The following is a 21,712-nucleotide window of genomic DNA, read 5'->3' as shown; positions in this document are numbered from 1 at the left end:
ACAATCTGCAAGCAGAGCCAAGCTGCAGCAAATGCAAGCCAAAAGGCTGCGTTACCCTGGAGCAGGCAGCTGCCCAAGGCCATGCTACAGGGAGCAGCTCAGCCTACTTCCCACAGCACAAGCTGCTCACAGGCAGATTGATTACACCGGCACTGGGGAAGGAGGTAACAGATCACCTTCAAAGCAAGCTCATGGAGCAGATTAAAGTCCCTCCTCTTTCCTGGCTCCATTCCCAGCTCCTATCCCATCACACCAGGTGTCATAGTGCAAGGACCCAGGCACCCCACCCGCCCCCCGGGCCACAGCCCCTGCCTTCTCCAGCTCGGCAGAAGCATGAGAGCAACTGGGTTTGGCCTAAATGCAGAGACACTTGGGAATGAGAGTTTGGCAGCAGCAAGGAAAAGCTGAGGCAGGCCCAGGGCTCCACAGGCATCAGCAAGAGCTAACTCTGCCCCTCCTGCCAGCCCCATGAAGGGCAGTGGAGGTACCGCATGGGGTCCTCACCCCCATCCTGCCTTCCTGACCCTGTCCCCCAGCAACAGCCAGTGTCAAGAGGGGTCTTGCCTGGCAGGCAGAAGCAGCCCTGGAGCAAGGATGATGGGGAAGCTGAAATCCTTTTGTGACCCCAGCTCCAAGCAAGGCAGACAGTTTGCCCTTATACAAATAAATTTTATTTTGAGGTGAGTCAGGGACAGGGGAGCTGCACATGGACAGACCAACAGGAAAATAAATAATTCCATATAAATAAGATACATAAATAGTCCCACACAGCAGACTGCTTTGAAACAAGAAACCTCCCTGGGTCCCAGCAAGACAAGGGCTTCCTCAGGCAAGCCCTCAGATCCCCCCCCCCCCCCCCTTATCAAACCTCAACTTGTACCAGACAATTCACAATTTGGGAGCATACAGGGCCCAGCTGGGCCCAGCACAGCCCCCTCCTTAGTGTAGCAGTTGTGGAGTGGCATACAGCAGCCCACACAGCCCCTGGCAGGGCAGGCAGTGCCCTTCACCCCTGTCCACTCCTGGGAAGGAGTTTTTCCTACCCACAGCAGCCAAGCCTTGAGGTCAAGGCTGTGCCGGTCCTCTCCAGGCTATAGAGAGGGTCTGTGCAGCTGGTGCATCCCCTTGGGCAAGACAGCCCAAGCCCCCACTGCAAGCAGCTGCCAGCCAGGGCAGGCTGGAGCACCAGGCCACAAACAAGGCACAGCCAGCCCCAAACCTGGCTGCAGGGCACTCGCCCACCACCTCCCTGTGCCACCCCAGTCCACTCCACCAAGACAAGCACAACCAGAGCAGGAGCTGTCAGTGGGAAGACAGTGATTGCCCAGAGCCAGGGAGCAGCAAGGATGTCCAGACCTGCTGCTGTAACCACATCCACATGTCAGTCCAGAGTCCAGCTGAGCACTGGGATACAGGGTGCCCAGGTGGGCAGCCAGCACCACAACATACCTCCCATCCTGTGGGAGGGCAGGGGGAGACCTCTACATCCAGAGAAGGTCCCCCCAAGGTCCCATGCTAGGCCTCAGCCCGTTCTTGGAGGAGCTTGAGGATGTATCTGAGGCGGCGGTGGAGCTCAGGAGAGCAGCCCAGCTCCTGGATGCTGCACAGCTTGTAGGTGTAGGAGTTGCGTTCCCGGTTGATGTAGGTGACAAGGCAGGAATGGTCAGGCTTGCTAATGATCACCTTGGTGTGGTCATTGTAGAAGTTCACCTAGGAGACAGGTTGGGCTTGGTTTAACCCACGCTTCCCGAGGCATGTCGGGAGCCAGGATGGAGCCACGCTTCCTGCCTCAACCCGTTCCTCCTCCCTGACCTGCCCAGGAGCATCCCTGCTCCACGCCCCACGGCAGGAACGCACCAGCCCCAGCACCGGGGCAGACAGGAGCGGCCGACTGAAGTGTCATGTCCCCCATGAGCTGGACAAGCTGCACCAGCAGCTCCGGGCCCTAGAGCAGCATCCTGCACCCACAGCTGTTTTTCACAGCAGAACCTTGCATTTGGGCTGTGGCAGACGAGATCTGACACAGGCCAGGAGTCCCCCCCCCGCTGGCCTCCTCCTCACAGGGGTCTGGGCATCTCCACTGTGCCCCACACGTACCTGGAGGGTGCCACTGCTGAAGAGCATGAGCAAGGCTTGGTCGGTCTTCACCCACTGCAGGAGGAGCAGGGCTGGCTGCCCAAGGTCATCTGTGCTGGGCAAGTCACCTCCCTTGGAGAGAAGGGTCTGCATAAGCCACTGGTCCCATACATGGGAGCACTGCCACCAGCATACACACAGCCAAACCTGGACACACCCCCAGTGGGGTCCCCACTCCCAGGACACGGCTCTCTGGGCGTCCACCTGACCGCAGCCTGTGAGCTGGGAGTCCCACAGGCCCAAGCAGTGGGGTCAAGCCACGACCCAACATTCAACCTACGCATGATCCCAGCCCACCCCAGGGCCCCAGCACCCACCTTCATGAGATGCTGCTCCATGTAGGACGCAAAGTAGCGCAAGACACTCATCTGTCCCTGCAGCTGCTCGGGGATGGCGGCCACAGAGAAGACAAGGTGTTTGCTGTTGGTCGGGTTGTAATGCACAGTCCTGGGAGGGAGCAGAGCATGAGCTTTGGGACCACCCAGCACCAAACCCAGCCCTGGCACAGCCTCCTCTTGCCCCTTCCCACCTGAGGGGCTTCCCCAAAGACACCAGCCCTTTCCCCACTGCTTACCTGTGGTTGGGAGAAAGAGTCATGTGCGTGCCGTTGTTGAAGAGGACCCCGATGCTGCGGTTGGAGAGCTGGTAGCCAAAGCCGTACTTGTTGGAGTAATCCACCCACTTGCTCACCCAGACAAAGTGCTCGTGGCGGGCCAGGGAAGCCGGGTTTTTCTCCGCTGGTGGAGAGGAGAGGAGAGGGGGTGAGCAGAGCAGGCAGTCGGCCCCTGCCCACCTCACCTCCCTGGGGTGGGGAGCGGACCCCCCACAGCAGGCTCTGGGCGACATTTAAGGTACACCAAATAGCAGCCATGCCTTCATCCCATGGGGAAGGGGATGCACAGCACCCTGTCCCATCCCAGAGCAGTCCAACTGGTTTACCTAGGGGCATGGAGGAGAGGCAGGTCCGCAGGAGCTGGACAGCCGACTCGATGATGGCAGAGGCGGTGATGCAGTCTTCAAAGGCTGCAGAGAGAAGATGACAGGCTGAGTCAGCCGGCCCCGCTATCAGCCAGGGCAGGACAGGAAGCTCAGGGCAGGCTGGGGTGGCCTGGGAAGGTATTGCTCACCCTCACAGCTGCTGGCCATCGTCCCCCGGATGGAGGGGGACACAGACTTGTGAGATGTCTCCTCCACCACTGTCTCCACGGGGCTGGAGCTGGCGCTGCGGCATGATACGGGGGTGACCTGCAGAGATACCTGGCTTTATCACCTTCCTGCCTGCTCCCCCAAGGAGGGGTACGCACAGGCTCGGGGACATTCTCACCTCATTCCCTTCCACGGTTTTATAGCTCATCTGCCGGCAGATAGAGGTCTTCATCAGCCCAGTGACCAGCTTGGAGATGTCATCCTTGTCCTCCAAAGAGCCCTTCTTGGCTGAGAAGAAAGCAAGCTATGAGCATGCTGCTGAGTGCAGGGGGGTGGGGACATCTGGGCCACCTCTCCCAGAAGCTCAGCTCTCCCTCATCTGCTCCCATGCCCACAGTGGTGAAGATGGTGTCAAGCAGCTGCCTCCCACTTTCACTTCCCAGTTCTCATGCAACACAGGGCTTCCAGGAGGAACTGCCCCCATGGGTTGCAGCACAGCATCCGCTCTCCAGGCGCACACCCATGCCAGGCCACCAGCCACCAGAAGGGCAGGGGCACACCCAGCTTGTGCTGGCCCTGGGCGGGGGGTCCACAAAGACCCATCAGGAGGTCTCTCCAGGAGATAGGACCCACTTCTCCTTGGAAGAAGGGTCACCCAGGGGCTCCTGGGCAAGTACATGGACTCACCCTTGGGTTTCTTCTTCCCAAAGAGTGTCTTGGTGACTTTAGCAAACAGACTCTTTGCTGGGTTGGGGGGACTCAGCTCTGGAGCCATCACACAGCTGCTGGGAGGGAGCTTCTCAGGTGTGTAGCCCTGCAGAGAGGTCAAGACAGAGGTTTGGTTTCCACAGCCCACGCGCTCCAGGCAGAGCAGCTGCCTTGGGCTGACCGCAGTCCCTCACAGCCCTCCTGACAGCCAGCTTGCACTTCCATCAAGCCTTGGCCCCACGACTGGAATTAATATGGGTCATTGTCCATGTTATAGGGACAGGGCAGCAAGAGCACACCGGATCCCTCAGTTCCTCTGGCTGGCATTTGGGCAGGACAGCGGCTGCTTGCTTTGAAGGACAGAGACTTGGGCTCCAAGGACCACATCCTGCACACCCCCAAAAGCCTCATCCCACCCAGAGAAAGGTCAACACCAGACGCCCACCCACTCACCTTGAAGAACTCATGGTCCAAGATCTCCTCGAGGGTGAGGCGGTCCTGGGGGTTGCGTCTGAGGATGCCAGCGATGAGGTGCTTGGCAGGCAGGGAGAGGAAGGCAGGGAGGGTGTACTCCACCTGCTTGATACACCTGTAGGTCTCCTTGAGGTCAGAGGTCTCAAAGGGAGGGTTCCCACACAGCAGGGTGTACCTGGGAGGGGACACACGTGCCACCGTCACATCCCTGCCAGGCTTCTGACTCAGCAGCACTTAAAGCAAGGAAGTTATTGGCATTTGGCCGGCCACACCTGGCCGGGAGCACCACTTCCAGCCCGGGCGGCCGCGCTCACATCCGGCCACGCTTCCTCCTAGCAACTGTTTAGAGCAACAGCCGAGGAGCCCTGGGGAAGGGGAGAGAGCTGCCGGGCGAAGGCCACCCTCTGCCACCGCCGCTCTCACCCCTGCACGGCCACCAGGGCAGAAAATGGGACAGGAAGCTTGCGGGCAGCGGCCGGGCAAGGGGCTGGATGCGCCGAAGCAGCACAGCGATCGCTCCCCCAACAGAGCGGCAGCAACCGCCAGCCACTGAGATTTTCCGTTGTTTATCAGGTTTGCGAGGCGGTCGAGCCTGCTTTGAACCGGAGCCGAGCGTGGCACGAGAGCGCCCGCCCTTCGCAGCTCCCGCTCACGCAGCCCTCGGGAGCAGCGTCCCGGGGTGGCGGGCAGCACCCACTCCAAAGCGGGGCTGGGCAGGATCCAGCCGCTCGTTCCCCTCCCCCTGCTTTTTGGCAACCGCTGCAAAGCCACGAGGCAAAGCGCAAGAGGACTTCCTCATCGGGGCTGCTCCACAGCCCGGCTCTCCCCCAGCCCGCACAGGCAGGGCTGCCCGGACCCCTCCCCACCTGGCAGCACAGACTTACATGACGCAGCCCAGAGACCACACGTCCGACTCTGGCCCGTGGCCCTGCCTCAGCAGCACTTCTGGGGCCAGGTAGTTGGGGGTCCCACATATTGTCCTGTGGGGCAGAGCGCCAGGTCAGCGCATGCTCTGTATCCCCTCGCAGACAACCTCCCCCGCTCCGAGCCCTGGGATTTAGCTTGCAGCCTGTCCTCCCCCCTCCATTTCGCTCTTTGTGGCCCAAAGCCGCCCTCCATCTGCAAGGAGCCCCACACAGACTCCCCCCACCGCTCCAGCTCCTGGGGGTCAGGAGCAGCTGCTCCTGGGGAGCCATTGGGAAGAGCTTGTCCTAGAGCCGGGGAGGAACAGAGCCTTTGTGTCCCGGCCCGTGCAGCCGGCAGGGCAGCCGGGCAGGCACAATAGCAATAGTCAGCACATTGTTCTCCCCGACGGCTGCGAGCTCACTCCTGAAGGAGCCACAAAGCCCCCAGCCCCCTCGCCTTGCCTGCAGCTGGGGCAGGAATCCCTCCCCCACCCCAGGAAGGGGCCCGAAGGCTTGCCCTCGCCAGGCCAAGAGGGACCACTCACCCCTCCACCCTCCCGGGAAGCTGCAGGAGGAAGAAGAGTGAAACCTCAGAGGGCCCTGGAATAGGGAAACCTCAAACTCACTTTTTCTTCTGGTCAGAGGTATCCTGGCAAGCAGCTAGCCCAAAGTCCCCCACTTTCAGCTCCATGTTTTCATTGATGAAGAAGTTGCCTGCAAGGAAAGGGAGATGTGTCACCACAAGTCCCTCTGGGGCAGCTCACTCCCCACACAGCACCCTGCCTCGACCACAGCACTCACCGAGCTTGAGGTCTCTGTGCAGGATGCCCTTGAGGTGAAGGTATTTCAAGCCTGAGATGATCTGTTTGAGGTAATAGCGCACTTCGGGCTCCAGCAGAGTATGGCGGGCCTTCCAGATGTGGGCCAGGGACTGCGGAGGGAGAAAAGGAAGCTTAGTGATGGCAGGCAGGGAGAACAGGCAGCCCTGCTGACTAGGCATGGGGCAGGCAGAGTCAAAGCCAGTTCTTCCAGAAGCTGCACATCCACAAATAATCCTCCTTCCACAGCCATGACCTCAGCAGACTCCCCACGCAAGGCTGGAGGTTGCTCAGCACAGCCAGGGGAACCACTGGATTTATGGTGGCCTCACCAGGAGCTAAAGATGCCAACAAGAGCAGGCAGCCCGAGTAGGACAGGCAGCCAGCGCCGTCCCCAGCGCCATGCGAAACCGCACAGCTTGTGGCTGACCTCAGAGGGTGTGACGGGGCAGGCAGCGAGGCAGCCCAGGAGAAGGAGCGTGCTAACAAAGCGCCTCAGATAAGACCTGCTCCAATCGGCCACGGCTCTGTTTAGGAGATCCGTTGGCAGGGAGGCCACACCAGCGCTCACCTTCCTACTGCAGTGTTCCAGGAAGATGTAGATGCTCTCTGTGTCCTCGAAGTAGTGGGAGAACTTGACGATGTGCTTGTGGTGCAAGTCCCGGTGCAGCTCGATCTCGTTGGTGATCTGAAAGGGAGCGGCGGTCCTGGGTGAGCGCAGGACCCCTGCTGCACCCTGCCAGCCCAGCGCCCCACCAGCCCCACAGCACCCACCTTCTCCCGCTGGTGGGGTTTAGCCACCCGACTGTGAGGAATGACCTTCACGGCATAGGTTTTGTTGCTGGAGAGGTCCGTCATTTCATAACATCGTGCAAACCCACCCTGCAAGGGAAGAGGTGGTTACAGATGGGTGAGAGACAGCTCTTCGCCCCTGCCTGCAAGCCTCCTCCTCCTCCTCCATTCCCTTGCAGCGCAGCCCGGCGAGCGTCACACGCTCCCTCCTGCTGCGTCGCCCACTAAGATCTGAACCGCGATGCTCTCGACCAGGGATTTTCTTCACCCGGTTCCTGTAAAACCTCCAGGGCGTTTTTCCTCCCCCCCTTGGCCGGACTCCGCATCTTTCCACATGACAGATCAACCTGGAAAGTCCTGCGCCGGGCAGGGAGCCCGGGGACCGAAGGCCACCGAAAGGCCGCCCCACGGAGACAGGTTTTTCCTGCCGTGATGTCAGCCTCCAATCTGCACACTCAGCCGCCGAGCCCTCTCGGGCCGGGCTGGGAACCGGCACCCGCCTCCCACACACGCCGCTGGCAGCGGGAGGAAAAGTTGCGTGTGGCGGAGCGGCGCGGGCCGGCACCCCTGGGAACCGGGGCACCCGCCGGCCCACGCACGCCCCGCGGGGCGCCCCGAAACCGATGCGTCTCCGATAGCCGGCAAGGCATGCAGCCAGCCCGGGTGATTCACAGCTTCCAGCGCTGTTGCGGACCCGCCGGGAGAGGCGGGGAGGGCGGAGGCGGCGTGCGGCGGCCGAGGGGCCGCATCCAGCCCCGGGGCCACGCCGGGGCGGCGGAGGGGGTGCCGGGCAGGCGCGCAGCCCCCCGCCCCTCCCAGCCCCGCTCAATCCGGCACGCCGCCACCGGTGCCCCCCACCCCCCCCCGCGGCGGCTCCCCCTCCCCCCAATTCCCCGGTACCTTTCCCAGCAGGCGGCCCTTGCAGTAGGAGCGACCGGAGACCGGGTCGGTGATGATGCGGGTGGTCTCGGCCGCGCGGGGCGGGGGCGCGGGCGCCGGGGCGGGCTGTGCGGGGAGGCAGGCGGCGGGGAAGGGGGGGAAGAGGCCGGCGGGCTCCATGGCGGGCGCGGGAGGGAGAAGGAGGACGAGGAGGCTCCGCGGGGCTGATCCGCCGCCACCGCCGGGCCCCGCGCACGTGGCCCCGCCGCCGCGCGCTACCGCTGCCGCCCCGGGAATCCCGCCGGCTTTATCAATAGGCGCGCTGACGTCATCCCCGTAGCCCCGCCCCACCCGGCGGCCCCGCCCTGCCCTTAAAGCGACCGCCGCACGGGGATAGGCGGGGGAGAGGGGGCGGGCGTGGGAAGGGGCGGCGGGGTCTTACGCGCCCACCGGCAGCCCTTTGCCTGCCGTGACCCGGGGGGGGGGGAGTCCAGCCACGGTTCTGCTGCCTCCACCGCACAGGGCCCCCCCATACACACAGAGCACCCTCCCCCACAGACGGGGATCCCCCTGGACACAGGGATCCCCCATAGACACGCAGAGACCCCTCCTCAGCTGCCTCCCCTCTCTCCCGGGACATGCAGAGCCCCTCCCCACACACATCCCTAAATACACACACCCACTCACGTGACACCTCCCCTCGCAGAGGTGACCAGCTTGTGTCACACGACCTTCCCCGGGGACTGGGGACCCCACACCTACACCCCACGGAAAGGCTGTGGCCAGGGTGGGATTTCAAAGCCCAAGTGTTTGCTGTGTGCCCTGGCCCCCCCCATGCCAAACCTGGATGCAGACAGACACCCCCCTGGAGCCCCTCACTCTGTACCAGGGGCTGGGGAGGGGGGTCACAGCCCACCCCAGGTGGGGTACTGGGGACGTAGGGGACAGTGGAAGATGCAGGTGAGCTCCGTGGCCGGACTGTCCCCTGGGTAGGTGTCCCTCGGCCACGCTTTGCCCCGGCTCCATCCCAGCCCTGTGCCCCAGTGACCCTCAAACAGCCCCAAAAGGTCAGTCCCCTGCGGCTGCCCACAGTGGCCAGTCCAGGACTGGGGACCCGCAGGACTGTCCCACTGAGGACCTCCATCCTTGCCCCTCGGCACCTGGGCACCCCGTCCTGGGCTTCCTGGGGGCTCTGGTGGTGCAGGGTGGGCCTGGCTGTGCTGGTGGTGTCCAGGCAGTGTGCCATAGCGGTGCTGCTCTCTAATGGCCATGAGGAGGACACGTCTCTGGGTCACCCGAAACAGGTCATGTGGGGCATCTCTCTCTCCCCACGGGCGTGGGATCCGGCAGAGGTGGCTGCAAACCCACGGCCCCCCATGAGCCTGGAGCAGCAGCATTGCGAAAGCCCCTCAAAAGCAGATCCTGCTGCCCTTCCCCTGCTCCATACTTGCACACAGGGTAACTGTGTGGACATCCCTCGCTCTGTGCCTCAGTTTCCCCACTCTGCGCTCCACCTCTGCTTCCCTGGGAGAGCTCAGAGCTCTGGTCACAGATGATGGATTTGCTCCTGAATATGCTGAAGTTTTTGCATGAGTACTCCCAGCCAAACAGCCCCGTGCTTCACAGCACAGCCCCTGTGAGGGGAATTAACCCCCTTTTTTTGCTGCAGGAAAGCTGAGCATAAAAAAAAAAAAAGCTGAGCTGCAGGGAGAGAGGAAACAAGCCGGATCCGTTGACTTTTTTCTCAGGTTTCCAGCTTTTGCAGAGGAAATACGTGCAAACCCACCACCCAGCAGCAAACACGCTGCAGGAGCAGGCAGGGAGGCTGCTGCCTCTTGGGGGAACGCTGCCTGTTTCCACCAGGGCCCCAGGGGCTCCCCGGGGCGCGGGTGGCGTCACGGGACAGCACTGGTTTTCCGACAGAGGCCCCGGCTTGGGGCTGTGGGGAGCTCCCCGGGCAGAGCTGAGTCAGCGTCTGGAGTCTGCGTGTGGGTGGAGGCACCCAGGGGTGCGGGGAGGCCCTGGGGCACCTGCCTGGGGGTGGCGGGATGACCTGCGTGGGGCTTGCCCTGGGGTCCCCCGCAGAGGCACAGCGGGGACCAGCGAGGGCTGAGAGCTGCCGGCTCGACTCTTGCTCCCCGCTGGCTCCGGGTGAGTCCTTGGGCCGGGTTTGGGGGCATGGATGGGCCCCACAGCCCATGTCCCGCCAAGGCTGAGGAACCTCCTCTCCGAGAGGGATGGAGCCGGGGAGCAGCCCCCCTTCCACCTGCAGCTGGGGTCTGTGTGATGCAGAGCATCGCAGCCAGGGTTTTTCCCATCACCGAGCTGGGGCGGTGGGAGGAAGCGTGGTTTAATATCAACAACCTGCCCAGCCTGGGGAAGGGGAGGCTCTGGCGTGAGCTCCCGTCTGCCTGCAGCTATTTAGATGGAGTTACAGTAAAAGGGAGCCAGACTCTTTAGGGAGGCGTACAGCGAAACCAGGACAGGCATCCGATGCCAGTTGCATCAAGGGAAATTCCATCTAGATACTGGGAAACATTTTTTCCCCTGTGAGCATGGTAAAATATTACAGGAGCCCAGAGAGGCTGCAGGATCTCTGTCCTCCACGATACTTACACCTGACCTGGTGCCCCCCAAGGTCTCCCCACCCTCACAGTATTCAGTGATGCTCAGCTGCATCAGGAGCAGTGAAGCTGAACCCAGTTGCCCCCTTGCCTCCGTGGCTGGGCTGCCTTCTCGGGGCAGCTGCACGGCGTTGCTGTGTGCTCTGCACGCAGTGACTGGGCAGCAAAAGCAATGCCAGCCAAGCACCCGCGTCCCCCCACAGTCTGGGGTGCAGGTGAGCTCCCCACGACTGAAGTGACAGCCCTGAACCCCTCGGGAGTGGGGTTTTCCCCTCCCTCAGCACTCTCACCTGGTGAGCTCCTGCAAAGCATGGGGCTGCAGCCACCAAGGAGGAGGAGGAGGAGGAGGAGGAGGGAGAGGGTGGCTGGTCCCTTGGGTGAGCCGGGGAAGAAAGCACCAGCGCCAGCACCAGTACCAGCATCAGTGCCAGCACCAGCAGAGACCAACCCACCCCAGGGGCTGGCTGGGGATGTGCAGAAGGGAAGGTGCAAATCTGGGTGAAGCTGCCCGGAGAGAGAGATAAAAGCACCTGGATCTTTCTGGATTAAGGACATACTTGGATCTGGGGTGGTATGTAAAATGCCAGTGCTGGAAGGTACCCCCTGGGATGCAGGATCTGGCCCAGGGAGGTTCAGGGAGCCCTCTGAAATCTCCTGCAATGGGGTTTTGGCTCAGCTACTGCCCTGGAACAGGGGAAGCAGGGGAGGCTTTACCCCAATTGGGGTGTTAGCAGGCTCCGGCCCATTGGTGCCAGCTCGGGGCTGTGTGACCATGCCCAGGGCACCCCGGGAGGCAACTCTCATCCACCCAGGCCAGTGTGCTGCCGGCACCTCCCTTCCCGCAAGGGCCCAAATGGCTGTTTCCTGCGTCCCACCCCAGCAGCCGGGATCTGGCCAGCCCTGCTTCCCTCCCCGCTCCATCCCATCCCATCCCTGCTTCCCAGCAGAAATCCCTGGTGCAGCATTCGTTGCTGTGGCATTTGCTGCACAGCGCAAGGTGCTGGCACCCCAAACCCGCTGCTCGCATGGCAATGCCCGCAGCAGGATGGGGCAGGTCCCACTGCCAGAAACCCACCCCTCTGTCAGGGTTGTGGGTCTGGGAGAGCCCCAAGCAGGGTGAACGGGACATGGGTGATGGGTCTGTGCCAAGGGGAGCTGCTGCTCTCCCACTGGGGGCTGGAGCATCCCTGAGCTGAGGCATGAAAGCAGCACCTGAGGTGCTAGTTTTGAGCCACGAGCAAGGGGTGAAATCAAGGGAAGAAACTCTGGAGGCCTGTTGCCTTCGCAAACATCGCTACATCCCTCAGGATAGCACTGGTGGCCCAAGGCAGCCTGAAACAACCCAGTGCTTTTATTACTGGTGTGCTGAGCTTGCCAGGCCTCTGAGGCACCCCAGATATGCAGCACGTAGGGTGTCCTGGCACTCTGCACCCCGAGCCAGGACAAACAGCGGCCACCAGAGCCCGGCCCCGCTGCGATCACCCCACTGGGCTCCGGCACCACAGCACTGCACACGTGCTCAGGCCAGGTCCCATCTCACCCACCTCCCACCAGTACCGAAGTGCTGTCGGTACCACACCATGCGCCTCGGTTTACCTGGTTCACACTGCGGTGAGCGCACATGCACTTTCAGGGTGTGGAAACACAGCTCCCCTCTCCAGCGCTGCTTTTCCTGTGGGCTGTAGTGCTCGTGTCTGACTCTGCTCCTCCTTCGCAGCCTGGGACTGGCGCAGGATGGAAGGAAATTGTAGGGGGTCCAGTGATGGAGAGAGAAGCTGGCCCCTTTGGTCCCCATCCTACAAGCATGTTCGCTCCGCATCCGCTCCCCAGTGGGGCTGGGAGTTGCACCGTGCACAGAGGTGGGGGCTAGCCGGGCAGAGCCCTCTCCCCATCCCAGGAGGGAGGGGAACTCAGCAGAGCCCAGCCCGGCCCCTCTCCAGGAGCTCAGGGGGCTGGTGCTGGAAGGACATATGGCTTGTGGAGGGGGCAGAGGGGAGCGGAGATTGGGGGAAGCCGGAAAGGGACCTCGCTTCTGGGGGATGGAGAGGGGAGGGATGGGGAGGGGATGGGGCGGCTGTAGGGGCCATGGCTTATGGGGGTGGGGGGTACAAAGGAGGGTGGACCAGAGGGCGGATTGAATGTAGGGGCTGGGGACAAGCGTATTTTTGCGGGGTGCCACCGCACAGCGCGGCTGGAGGCAGCCCAGCCAGGGGACGGCGCACCGGGGGCTGAAGGGAGCCCGTGGCCCGCGGCGTGGGCAGCGGCCGCGGGGCGAGGCGGGCCGGGGCCGGGGCCGGGGCCGGGGCGGGCTGCGGCGGGGCCGCCCCGCAGCGAGGCGGAGCCGGCGGCCGCGCCCGGCGGGGAGCGCGGCGGGGCGGCGGAGCGGCCCCGGACGATGGGGCGTGCGGCGGCAGGTGAGGCCGGGCAGGGCAGCCCGGGCCGGGGGGGGGCGAGCCCAGCCCCGGGGGTCTCTCCCTGCCCGGCAGCGGGACGTCGGGTGTGAGGCAGCCCCGGGCTGGCGGGGGGGCGGTAGCGCTGGGAGGAGGGGGCTGCGGGGACCCGGGTTCCTTCCCCGGGTGGGGGGGAGAAGCGGGGTTCACCCCTCCGCCGTGGCGGGCTGGAGCAAGGGGGGAGCTGGTCCCGGCGTGGGGGTCACCCGTCCCCTCTGGTCTCCCCGCAGGTGCCGGGCTGGGGACCGTGTCCCTCTGGGGCAGCCTCCTGCTCGCTGCCGGGCTTGCCCTCGACGCAGAACCGCAAAGGTGCAACTGCACGGAGCGCATGGACTTCCAGGCTTTCCAGGAGGCTCCGCTCCCCGAGAGCTGCTGCCTCAACTTCACCAGCTCCAACATCACCCGCCTGGACTGGGGCGCGCTGGTAGGGGTGCGGGGGTTGCGGGAGCTCTACCTCTCGCACTGCAGCATCACGGATATCAGCAACGCGCAGGGAGTCCCCCCTGCCTTGGAGATCTTGCACTTAAGTCACAACCTGCTGGAAAGTCTCCCTGGAAGCTTTCTGGAAGATGCCCCTAATTTGAGGGTCCTTTATCTGGACAGCAACCAGCTCCAGGAGCTGCCCCGTTCCTTCCTGAAAGCATCGACCCAGGTCCAGGAGGTCTACCTGGGCTTCAACGCCCTGACCTTCCTCCCCGCCAGCCTCCTGAAGCCATCTCTGCTCCAGCTCCAGCTCTCCAACAACAGCTGGGACTGCAGCTGCGCTTTGCTCAGCAACCTGGAGGGTTGGCCCAGCATGGCTGCTGAGGTCGTCTGCCACACACCGGAGCAGTACCATGGCGTGGACCTCCAGAGCATCCCTCGTGAGGAGCTGTGCCGCTCGCACAGCCTCACCGCCCTCTTCATCTGCCTGCCCTCTCTCCTCATCCTCGCCAGCATCACCTGGTGCTTCTGCAGGCGGAAGAGAAAGACCAACTACAGCCTCCAGAACAGGTCCCAGAGCCACCCGGCCACAGCAGAGAGGGGCAATGTGCCAGTGCCTGCAGAGCCCCACCACTATGTCCCCTACGAGCTGCCTGCCGCCCCACCTGAGACCGAGAAGAAGGTGCTGCTGGGGAGCCAGGTCCTGCTCCAGCCCTCTGCGGACCTGCTGGAGAGTGGCAGAGACCTCTACGAGGAGGTGGAGATTCAGGTGGGATCCCCCAGCAGTTCCCAGGTGACAATCCATAAAGGGCAGCAGGCCACAGGGCTGGGCCGGCAGGAGGACACCGCGGCACCGAGGGCAGAGGAGCTGGGGGGTAGCGAGCCAGAGGTGGACACTGTCAGCGTGAGCGAAGTCCTGAAGGACTCTGCTGACCGGGAAAAGATCTACATGAGTCAGTCGACCGACTATTACAACCTGGTACCTGGCATCGAGCTGGAGGACTCAGACAATCTGGAGTATGAGAACATCGACCTGCACTGATGGCAGGACTCAGGCTGTGTCTGGGACACACCGGGAGGATGGCAGGGGCTGGGCAGTAGTGAAAGCCGGCAGAGCAGGAGAGGCACGAGCTGTCCTGCCATGGCTTACAGTGGATGCTTGCAAAGCTGCACCCCCAAATTCCCATCCCTTCCCCTGCTCTACCACGTGCACCCCTTGCTGGCCATGTGCTGCAGCTGGGCATGGGGTGCGAGGGTGCTTCAGGCACTGGGGACCCTGCTGCAGGCTGGCGGCATTTGGGGACACGAGGGCCGGCAGTGCCCAAGGAAGGACATGGAGAGGAGGTGGGAGCTGGTTTTGGGGACCAGGTGACAATACTGTGTGTGCCAGACCCACTGACCGGGGCCTCCATCCTCTTTGGTAGAGCCAGATGGCATCTGACACGGACCTGCTGCTCCCCAGCCTGCAGAGAAGAGGATCTGGGGGCAGGAAAAGGGACTGACCCTGCCTACGTGGTCTATGGGGGGTGTCACACGTGGACGGGGTGTCCTGGGCGCCTTGGGCTTGGCAACAGGAGCCTGGGGTGGCCCTGCCTGCTGCCCACCCCACATCCTGCCATGTCCCACCATGTGGCACAGGGGCTTGAAACAGCTGGTGCACATGTGCTGCTGCACACCCTGGGGGCGCGAGTGGGTGCGCGAGGTGCACACACACACAGGGAGGCACTGGAGGGGGCCCCTTGCAGATTCCTCTGCCTGATGTATCGCCAAGCCCTGTAGGATCCAGCTCTCAATAAGAAATAAATCATTTTACTCCTGGCAGTGCGGCTCCCTCCCTGTGTCTGTATGGTGTGGGGTGGTGGGGAGCCGACCGACGGGACGTGGGGGAGCGCAGCGATGGGGGGCTTCACTCCTACCCCATCACCCCTCCCAATCCCTGGGTGATGCCCCAGCATAGCTCTTGTCCAGCAGCCCGGGGGCTGCTTTGCCTGTCCGGTGGCGCAGAGCTGGGCACTGGCTGGGGGCGAGCAAAGCCTCTGCCTTGCACCGTGATTTACAGCCTGGCTGGGGAAGGTGTCAGCCTGCTGTAAACTCCAAGGTTCCCAGCCAGGTCAGGGACTCGTGGGGCTCCTGGCAATGGGGCAAAGGCTGGGAGTGCTGTAAATCACCCCCCCGGCACAGGCACCGCCCCAGCGAGTCTCACCCATGGGTGCTCCAGCCCTTCTCCAGGGATGGCGGGATGCAGGCACCCTTGAGCCCTGTCCCCCCTGCCCAGGAAGACATTTCCCAGGCTGGAAGCCCCAGCAGCCACCCCGCTCCACACTGGAGCCGTCCTGGGCCTGGCCCAGGCACTGTGCCCGGGCAGGAAGGGAGGGAGCCAGGCAGGGCAGGACGCGGCGCTCCGGCCGGCAAAGGAAGCGGCGTTTCCTGCGGAGCACGGCGTGGCCTCCGGCAGCCCACGGTGGGACGAGCCACGGGCCCCGGCAGTGCTCAGTCACAGCCCCAGCGTGGGTCAGGGACAAGGACGGGATGATGTCCCTGCATGTCTCGCTGTCACTCACAGATGTTTCCCACTGATTTATGTCCTGCTGGAACTTTTCCCTTCCCGCTCTCTCCCAGGCCCTGAGAAAGTGGCCCGGTGCCAGCCTTTATATCCCTCCATCACTCCCTGCCAGGTATTGCAGCCAGGACATCCCCGTGTGCCCCAGCTCATGCCAACCCCGAGTCCCCCCCGGGGATACGGAGGGACCAGGAGCTCCCACAGTGCCAAGGCAGGACAGGCAGGGGTCAGCCAGCCGTCCCCAGGAGCTGCCGCCTGACCCACGGCCGCAGGCACTGCCTGGCACTGGCAGCGAGGACTTGGGCAGCGACAGGCGCCTTTTTCCACCCGTGCTCCAGAAATATCCCACAGCCTGCCCTGTGTGCCGGCTCTGCCCACGCACCCTGGGGTCCCGTTCCCAGGAGCAATGAAACTCTCAGTCCTTCCCCCTCTTTCTCACGGACCCTAAATTCAGCTGCTGTGACTGCAAAGGGTAACAACCCAAACCGCCCTGCTGGGTCCTGCCCAGCCCCAGCTCCAGCACCCGCAGCCCCCACCAAAATCTCCAGCTGTGGCCACTAGCAAGGAGGTGTGACTGACCTGGAGTTCCCTGTTCCTTGCCTCTGACAGCCCCAATCCATCACGGGGAGGGCTTGGCCGCGTGGACCCACGCTGGGGTATTTAGGTGGAAGAGGCACCAGCAGGAGAGGAAGGTGCAGCCGGGAGCGGGCAGCGGCTGCAGCAGGCGTGGGAAGGGCAGGGCGGCCGTGTGGGTATCCTGTTGATGGGCCATAGTGCCTGGCGTGGGAGTGAGCGTGCGTCCCCAGGCCCTGCAGCCTGGACAGCAGTGGCAACCCCAGTTGTCCCCAGTTTAGCTGGAAGCCAGCGAGAGAAGGATTCTTCTGCCGAGGCGTGGGGCTGAGCCACGATGACCATCTCCTACACGCTGAAAGTCGCCAACTCCCGTTTCGGGGGTTTCTCCAAGCTGCTGTTCCGCTGGAAAGGCAGCATCTACAAGCTGTTGTACAAGGAGTTCATCGTCTTCGTGGTGCTGTACGCCCTGCTCAGCCTCATCTACCGGTGAGTAGGGTTGGTGTGTTGCCACCAGTTGTGTCCCTCCCTGCTGAGCTACTGGGACATGCAGAGATGCCCCATTGCCCAGGGGACTCTCCCAGGGAGGGTGAGTGTGGGCAGGGGAGGGCAAGGAGAAGGGGAACGAGGCCATGGCTTTTTGTGGAGGTCCGAGGCAGCACTCCAGCCCCACCACTTGCCCCTGACCCCATTGCATATCCATTGCAGGCGGCTGCTGACCGAGGAGCAGAAGCGCCTCTATACCAAAGTAGCTCAATACTGCAACCGCTCCACGGATCTCATCCCCATGTCATTTGTCCTAGGTATGGGTCCCCGCCCTGAACTCGGGAGTTAGGTTCCCCTGCTTGCCCCAGTGCTGGCAGCTTGAGGATGCCCCCACTGCCCATCGTGGCCCCATGCCAAAACATCCCTTGGACACCATCGGATGGGGAATGGAGGAGTCTGGTGCCCCGGGGGTGGCACTTGGCTCCCAGACCCACCAAGCGCAGCTCCACGGCCCTGGGGATGCCAGCAGGAGGCTGTGATTTCCCCTGGCTCACTCTGCACCCACCTCCCCATGCCCAGGAAAGGGGCACCTTATCTACAAGAGATGGCTGTCCTGCCCTGTGCCACCCGTGCCCAGGACAGGGAAGAGCTGGGGACATCCTCACATCCATCCCTGGGGAGGGCAGCCCGAAGGGAAGCACAATTTCCCAGCCACAGAGAAATCTGTCACCCATGGAAATGTGGCCGCTTTCCTGGCACGGGCTTGTCCTTGCCCCAACCCACCACCCGGCTGCGCCGAGCCCCCCACATGCTATCTGTTGGTGCAGGTTTTTACGTCACCCTGATCGTGAACCGGTGGTGGGCCCAGTACACCAGCATCCCCCTGCCCGACCAGCTCATGTGCGTCATCTCCAGCAACGTCCACGGCAAGGACGAGAGGGGCCGGATCCTGCGGCGCACCCTCATCCGCTACGCCAACCTGTCGGCAGTCCTCATCCTGCGCTCCGTCAGCACCAGGGTGCTCAAGCGCTTCCCCACCATGGACCACGTGGTGGAAGCGGGTGAGGAGCTAAGCCCTGGGAGTGATGGCTTGCAATGTGGGGTGAGAGCTGGGGGCCACAGACATGTCATCGTCACCAGGAGGGTGTGCTGGGGGCCGGGGATCCTTGCAAGCATCCCTGCCCCAAACTGCCCTGCACATGGGGTGGCATCCTTTCACAGATGTTCACCCCCAAAGAGCCCCATGTCCCCTCTGTCCAGAGCCCGTCTGGGGCTGCAGTTTCACCTGGAAAACTCTGTTCCTGCTGGGGACAGTCCCCAAAAGGGCTCTCCCCCACTGACACTGGGGCTGTGGCACTGAGTCTCTGCCCCACCGCAGGCTTCATGACGCAGGACGAGTGCAAGAAGTTTGAGAGCCTCCACTCCGACTTCAACAAGTACTGGATCCCCTGCGTGTGGTTCACCAACCTGGCGGCCCAGGCCAGGCGGGATGGCCGCATCCGCGACGACGTGGCCCTCCGCCTGCTCATGGACGTGAGTCGGTGCTGGGTGCGCGGGGGGGACCAGGCACCACAGGGGGGCTCGTGCAAAGCCTGGGTCACCCGTCCTTGTCCTCTGTGCCCAGGAGCTGAATCTCTACCGGGCCAAGTGCAGCATGTTGTTCCATTACGACTGGATCAGCATCCCGCTGGTGTACACGCAGGTGGGTATCCATGCACCCCATGGGCTCCCCTGAGCCCAGATCCCAGCTCCTTCCACTCCACAATGGCAGAGGAGCCCCACAGCCTCCTCCCTGCACCTCAACGGGGAGCACTTTATCCCCCTTCCTAAAAGCACTTTACTCCCCCACTGAATTTGGTGCCAGAGCCGGTACGGCCGCTGGTTCACAGCCCTGCAGGGATGTGCAGGAGCACAGGGCAGTGGGGCAGCGGGGTTTAGCCTCAAGCCCATGAGAGCATCAGCGACCAGCAGAGCCTCTCGCATCCTCACTGCTCCTGTACCGAGCATCATCCTTGGCTGCCACCCTCACCGCCAGCTGACCCGCGCTCCCGGCAGGTGGTCACCATTGCCGTCTACTCCTTCTTCGCCTTCTGCCTCATTGGGCGGCAGTTCCTGGAGCCGCTGGAGCCTGGGCAGGAGGGGGACCTGGATATGTACGTCCCCCTCTCCACCCTCCTCCAGTTCTTCTTCTATGCTGGCTGGCTGAAGGTGAGACATGGCCAGGCAGCTGGGCTTTGCTTGATGGGCTGGGGGTGGTCAGCTGGCCCTGACCACCCCCCTGGGCTGTGGGGATGGCTGGTCCAGGGCATGACACCAGCCACGTCACTGCTAGCTGCCCCTGGGGACATGTGCTTTGGGCCCAGCCATCACACCGGGGCACCACAGAGCTCCAGGTCTGCACATTTCATGTGCCACATGGGTGGACCAAGGGATGGAGAGCCCTGTGGGAAGGTGTCCCTGTCCCTGCTCCCTTGTCTCACTTGGTCCCCTCCCTCCCCAGGTTGCAGAGCAGATCATTAACCCCTTTGGAGAAGACGACGATGACTTTGAGACCAACAAGCTGATAGACAGGAACTTGCAGGTGGGTCCTGCCCCAGGCTGACGTTGTGTGGGGCTGCTGCCACCAGGGCACAGGGACATCCCTGCCCCTTGGCAGTGGGACCTGTGCCCTGCCGGCCCCCAGCCCTGCTCCTGCCCACGCAGGTCCTTGTCCAAAATACATTCCCACTCAAGGAAGCAGGGCTGCGCCTTGTCCCTCCATCCCTGTCCCTCCGTATGTCTGCTCCCCACGGCAGGGTCAGCACCCCCGCAAGGGACACTCAGCAGCCTTGCACCACTGCTCAGACCCTCACCTCCAAGAAAAGCATTCAAAAAGGGGAAACCCCAAATGCAGCCAGGAGACGGGCCCGGAGCCTCCCCAGCCCCTTGCAGATCACAGCCCTCCCCCTGCCAGTTTGGCGCCGGGAGCAGCATCTGCAGCCACCGGTCCTACTCATGTCCTTGCAAAGCCACCCCTGTCCCCTGCTTTTGCCATGGCCAGGTGTCCCTGCTCTCCGTGGATGACATGTACCAGAACCTGCCCCCCGCTGTGAAGGACAAATACTGGAACGAGTCCACAGCTCAGCCCCCCTACACCATGGCCACAGCTGCCGAGACCTTGAAGCCCTCGTTCCTGGGCTCCACCTTTGACATGCGGTGAGTGCACGGCACAGCCCTGGGGCTGGAGAAAAAGAGGGCGAGCGCTTTAGGGTAGCAATAGCACAAGTAGGCTTGTCCCCCCCTGGGCCCAATTACAGTGAGCAAACAGCAAATCCCCCTGGGAGGGCATTGACCAGCCCTTGTGGGGCTTGGGGGCTGCACTGGGTGATGGATGAGCCGCGGGGGCAGGGATGTGGCCTCCCGGAGCGGCTCCCTGCTTGCAAATGCATTGGGCTGGAGGCGGTGAGTGGTCCTGGGCATCCCTGGGGAGGATGGCAGCCTGACCCGTCACCCCGCCGTGCTCCCCCAGCATGTGCGAGGATGCGGAGCAGAGCCAGCCGGCAGAGGCCTCGCCGAGCTTACCGCGCATCCAGACGCCTCTGCTCAGCCGCTTCTTCGCTGCCGCGTCCCCCGCCATCAGCATCAAAAACTTCGGCCGGGGCAGCCGAGGTCACCCCCACCTGCGGCGTCCCCGGGCGGATGGCAGCTTCCCCTCCCCTTACCCCAACCGCTCCGAGGACCCCGAGTCGGTGGCCCGCATCGAGGAGGAAGAGATGGAGGATGAGGAGAGACGGGCCAGTGAGCCCACCGTGCCTGGCAGTTGCCCAGAGGGGACCTGGCCACCTGAGGCCTCTGAAACACAGAGAAAGGATCTGCCGCTGATCCAGGTGAAGGCACCGTCCAGCGACAGCATTGGGGCTGAGCCACCGGAGTCCTGGAAGCCCTGAGGCTGCCCCAAAAGCACCCCTTTCCTGGGGGCAGAAGAGCTGCCCCCACCCCAAAGCACCGCCACCGCCAGCCACAAAGCTCCCTGTCCCCAGCCACCCCCCTCAGGCCCCCTGTCCAGAAGCAGGACATTGCCAGGTCTTTTGCCACCAGCCCCGAGCCAAGATGTGTCCCCAGGTTGATGGGATGATGCGGGTGGGTTTGGGATTGGGCAGACAGCCTTCAACACTAGCTGTTCACCCCAAAACTGCAGGACTTAGCTCATCTGTGTGATGATGCCGCCAACTTGCAGCTGGCCAGGCTCAGTCCCTGCTCCCATGGCCCAGCACATGGGACAGGGACAGCCCAGACCACAAGCAAGGGAGGGGACGAGGGCATTAGTCTTGCAGAAAACCAACACCGTGATGGGGATGTCCCCTCAATATTAATAAAGCTATTGCCAACCTCAGCTTTGAGGTTATTCTTTGTCAGAGCAAATAATCCCCAGCAGTGAGACAGCAGGGACATCACATTTATCCAAAAAGTAGGTGAATTCAGACATTTTTCAAGGAATGCCCATGTTCTCCTAGGGCAAAAAGGACACAGGCCCGAGGACTGACACCAGTGGTGGTTGTGAGGTATTAAACCAAGTGATGCAGCCAGAAAAAAACCAGAAAGATGCTTTCAGCCCCTATAGAAGAATTCCCGCACTCAGACGTACATGTTTCCCCTCACAATATTAGCAGAACTGTTAAAAAATTCCCTTTCCTGCAAGCCCCCCTTTCCCAAAGCCATCTTTCCTTTAAAGCTCCCATCTCCCCCCAGCAAGCCAGCCCCA

At 62.9% G+C, this 21,712-nt stretch overlaps 3 protein-coding genes across 3 annotated transcripts; 2 read left to right on the top strand and 1 right to left on the bottom strand.

The window, feature by feature from the left end:
- Positions 1-648: 648 nt before the first annotated feature.
- PLK3 (polo like kinase 3) lies at positions 649-8,123 on the bottom strand. Its single transcript, XM_075037588.1, has 15 exons — positions 7,880-8,123; positions 6,962-7,069; positions 6,759-6,875; positions 6,171-6,300; positions 5,996-6,083; positions 5,349-5,444; positions 4,444-4,639; positions 3,970-4,096; positions 3,461-3,570; positions 3,264-3,381; positions 3,076-3,159; positions 2,711-2,873; positions 2,454-2,583; positions 2,098-2,208; positions 649-1,710 (listed from the first exon to the last, which is right to left on the bottom strand). The coding sequence occupies exons 1-15, from the start codon at positions 8,036-8,038 to the stop codon at positions 1,516-1,518; spliced, it is 1,932 nt and encodes a 643-aa protein (XP_074893689.1). The 5' UTR covers positions 8,039-8,123; the 3' UTR covers positions 649-1,515.
- Positions 8,124-12,829: 4,706 nt separating this feature from the next.
- Positions 12,830-15,170, top strand: LOC142035492 (uncharacterized). Its single transcript, XM_075037587.1, has 2 exons — positions 12,830-12,896; positions 13,163-15,170. The coding sequence occupies exons 1-2, from the start codon at positions 12,878-12,880 to the stop codon at positions 14,395-14,397; spliced, it is 1,254 nt and encodes a 417-aa protein (XP_074893688.1). The 5' UTR covers positions 12,830-12,877; the 3' UTR covers positions 14,398-15,170.
- Positions 15,171-16,822: 1,652 nt separating this feature from the next.
- Positions 16,823-20,897, top strand: BEST4 (bestrophin 4). Its single transcript, XM_075039302.1, has 9 exons — positions 16,823-16,974; positions 17,194-17,288; positions 17,799-18,032; positions 18,350-18,504; positions 18,596-18,673; positions 19,027-19,179; positions 19,472-19,552; positions 20,012-20,166; positions 20,480-20,897. Exons 1-9 carry the CDS (start codon positions 16,823-16,825, stop codon positions 20,895-20,897), a joined length of 1,521 nt encoding a protein of 506 aa, XP_074895403.1.
- Positions 20,898-21,712: the final 815 nt, after the last annotated feature.

The sequence above is a fragment of the Buteo buteo genome, chromosome 10 (assembly GCF_964188355.1).
Source record: "Buteo buteo chromosome 10, bButBut1.hap1.1, whole genome shotgun sequence".
Taxonomy (NCBI): domain Eukaryota; kingdom Metazoa; phylum Chordata; class Aves; order Accipitriformes; family Accipitridae; genus Buteo; species Buteo buteo.
The sequence above is the reverse complement of the archived record's forward strand: the minus strand, read 5'-3'. Positions and strand labels throughout refer to the sequence as shown.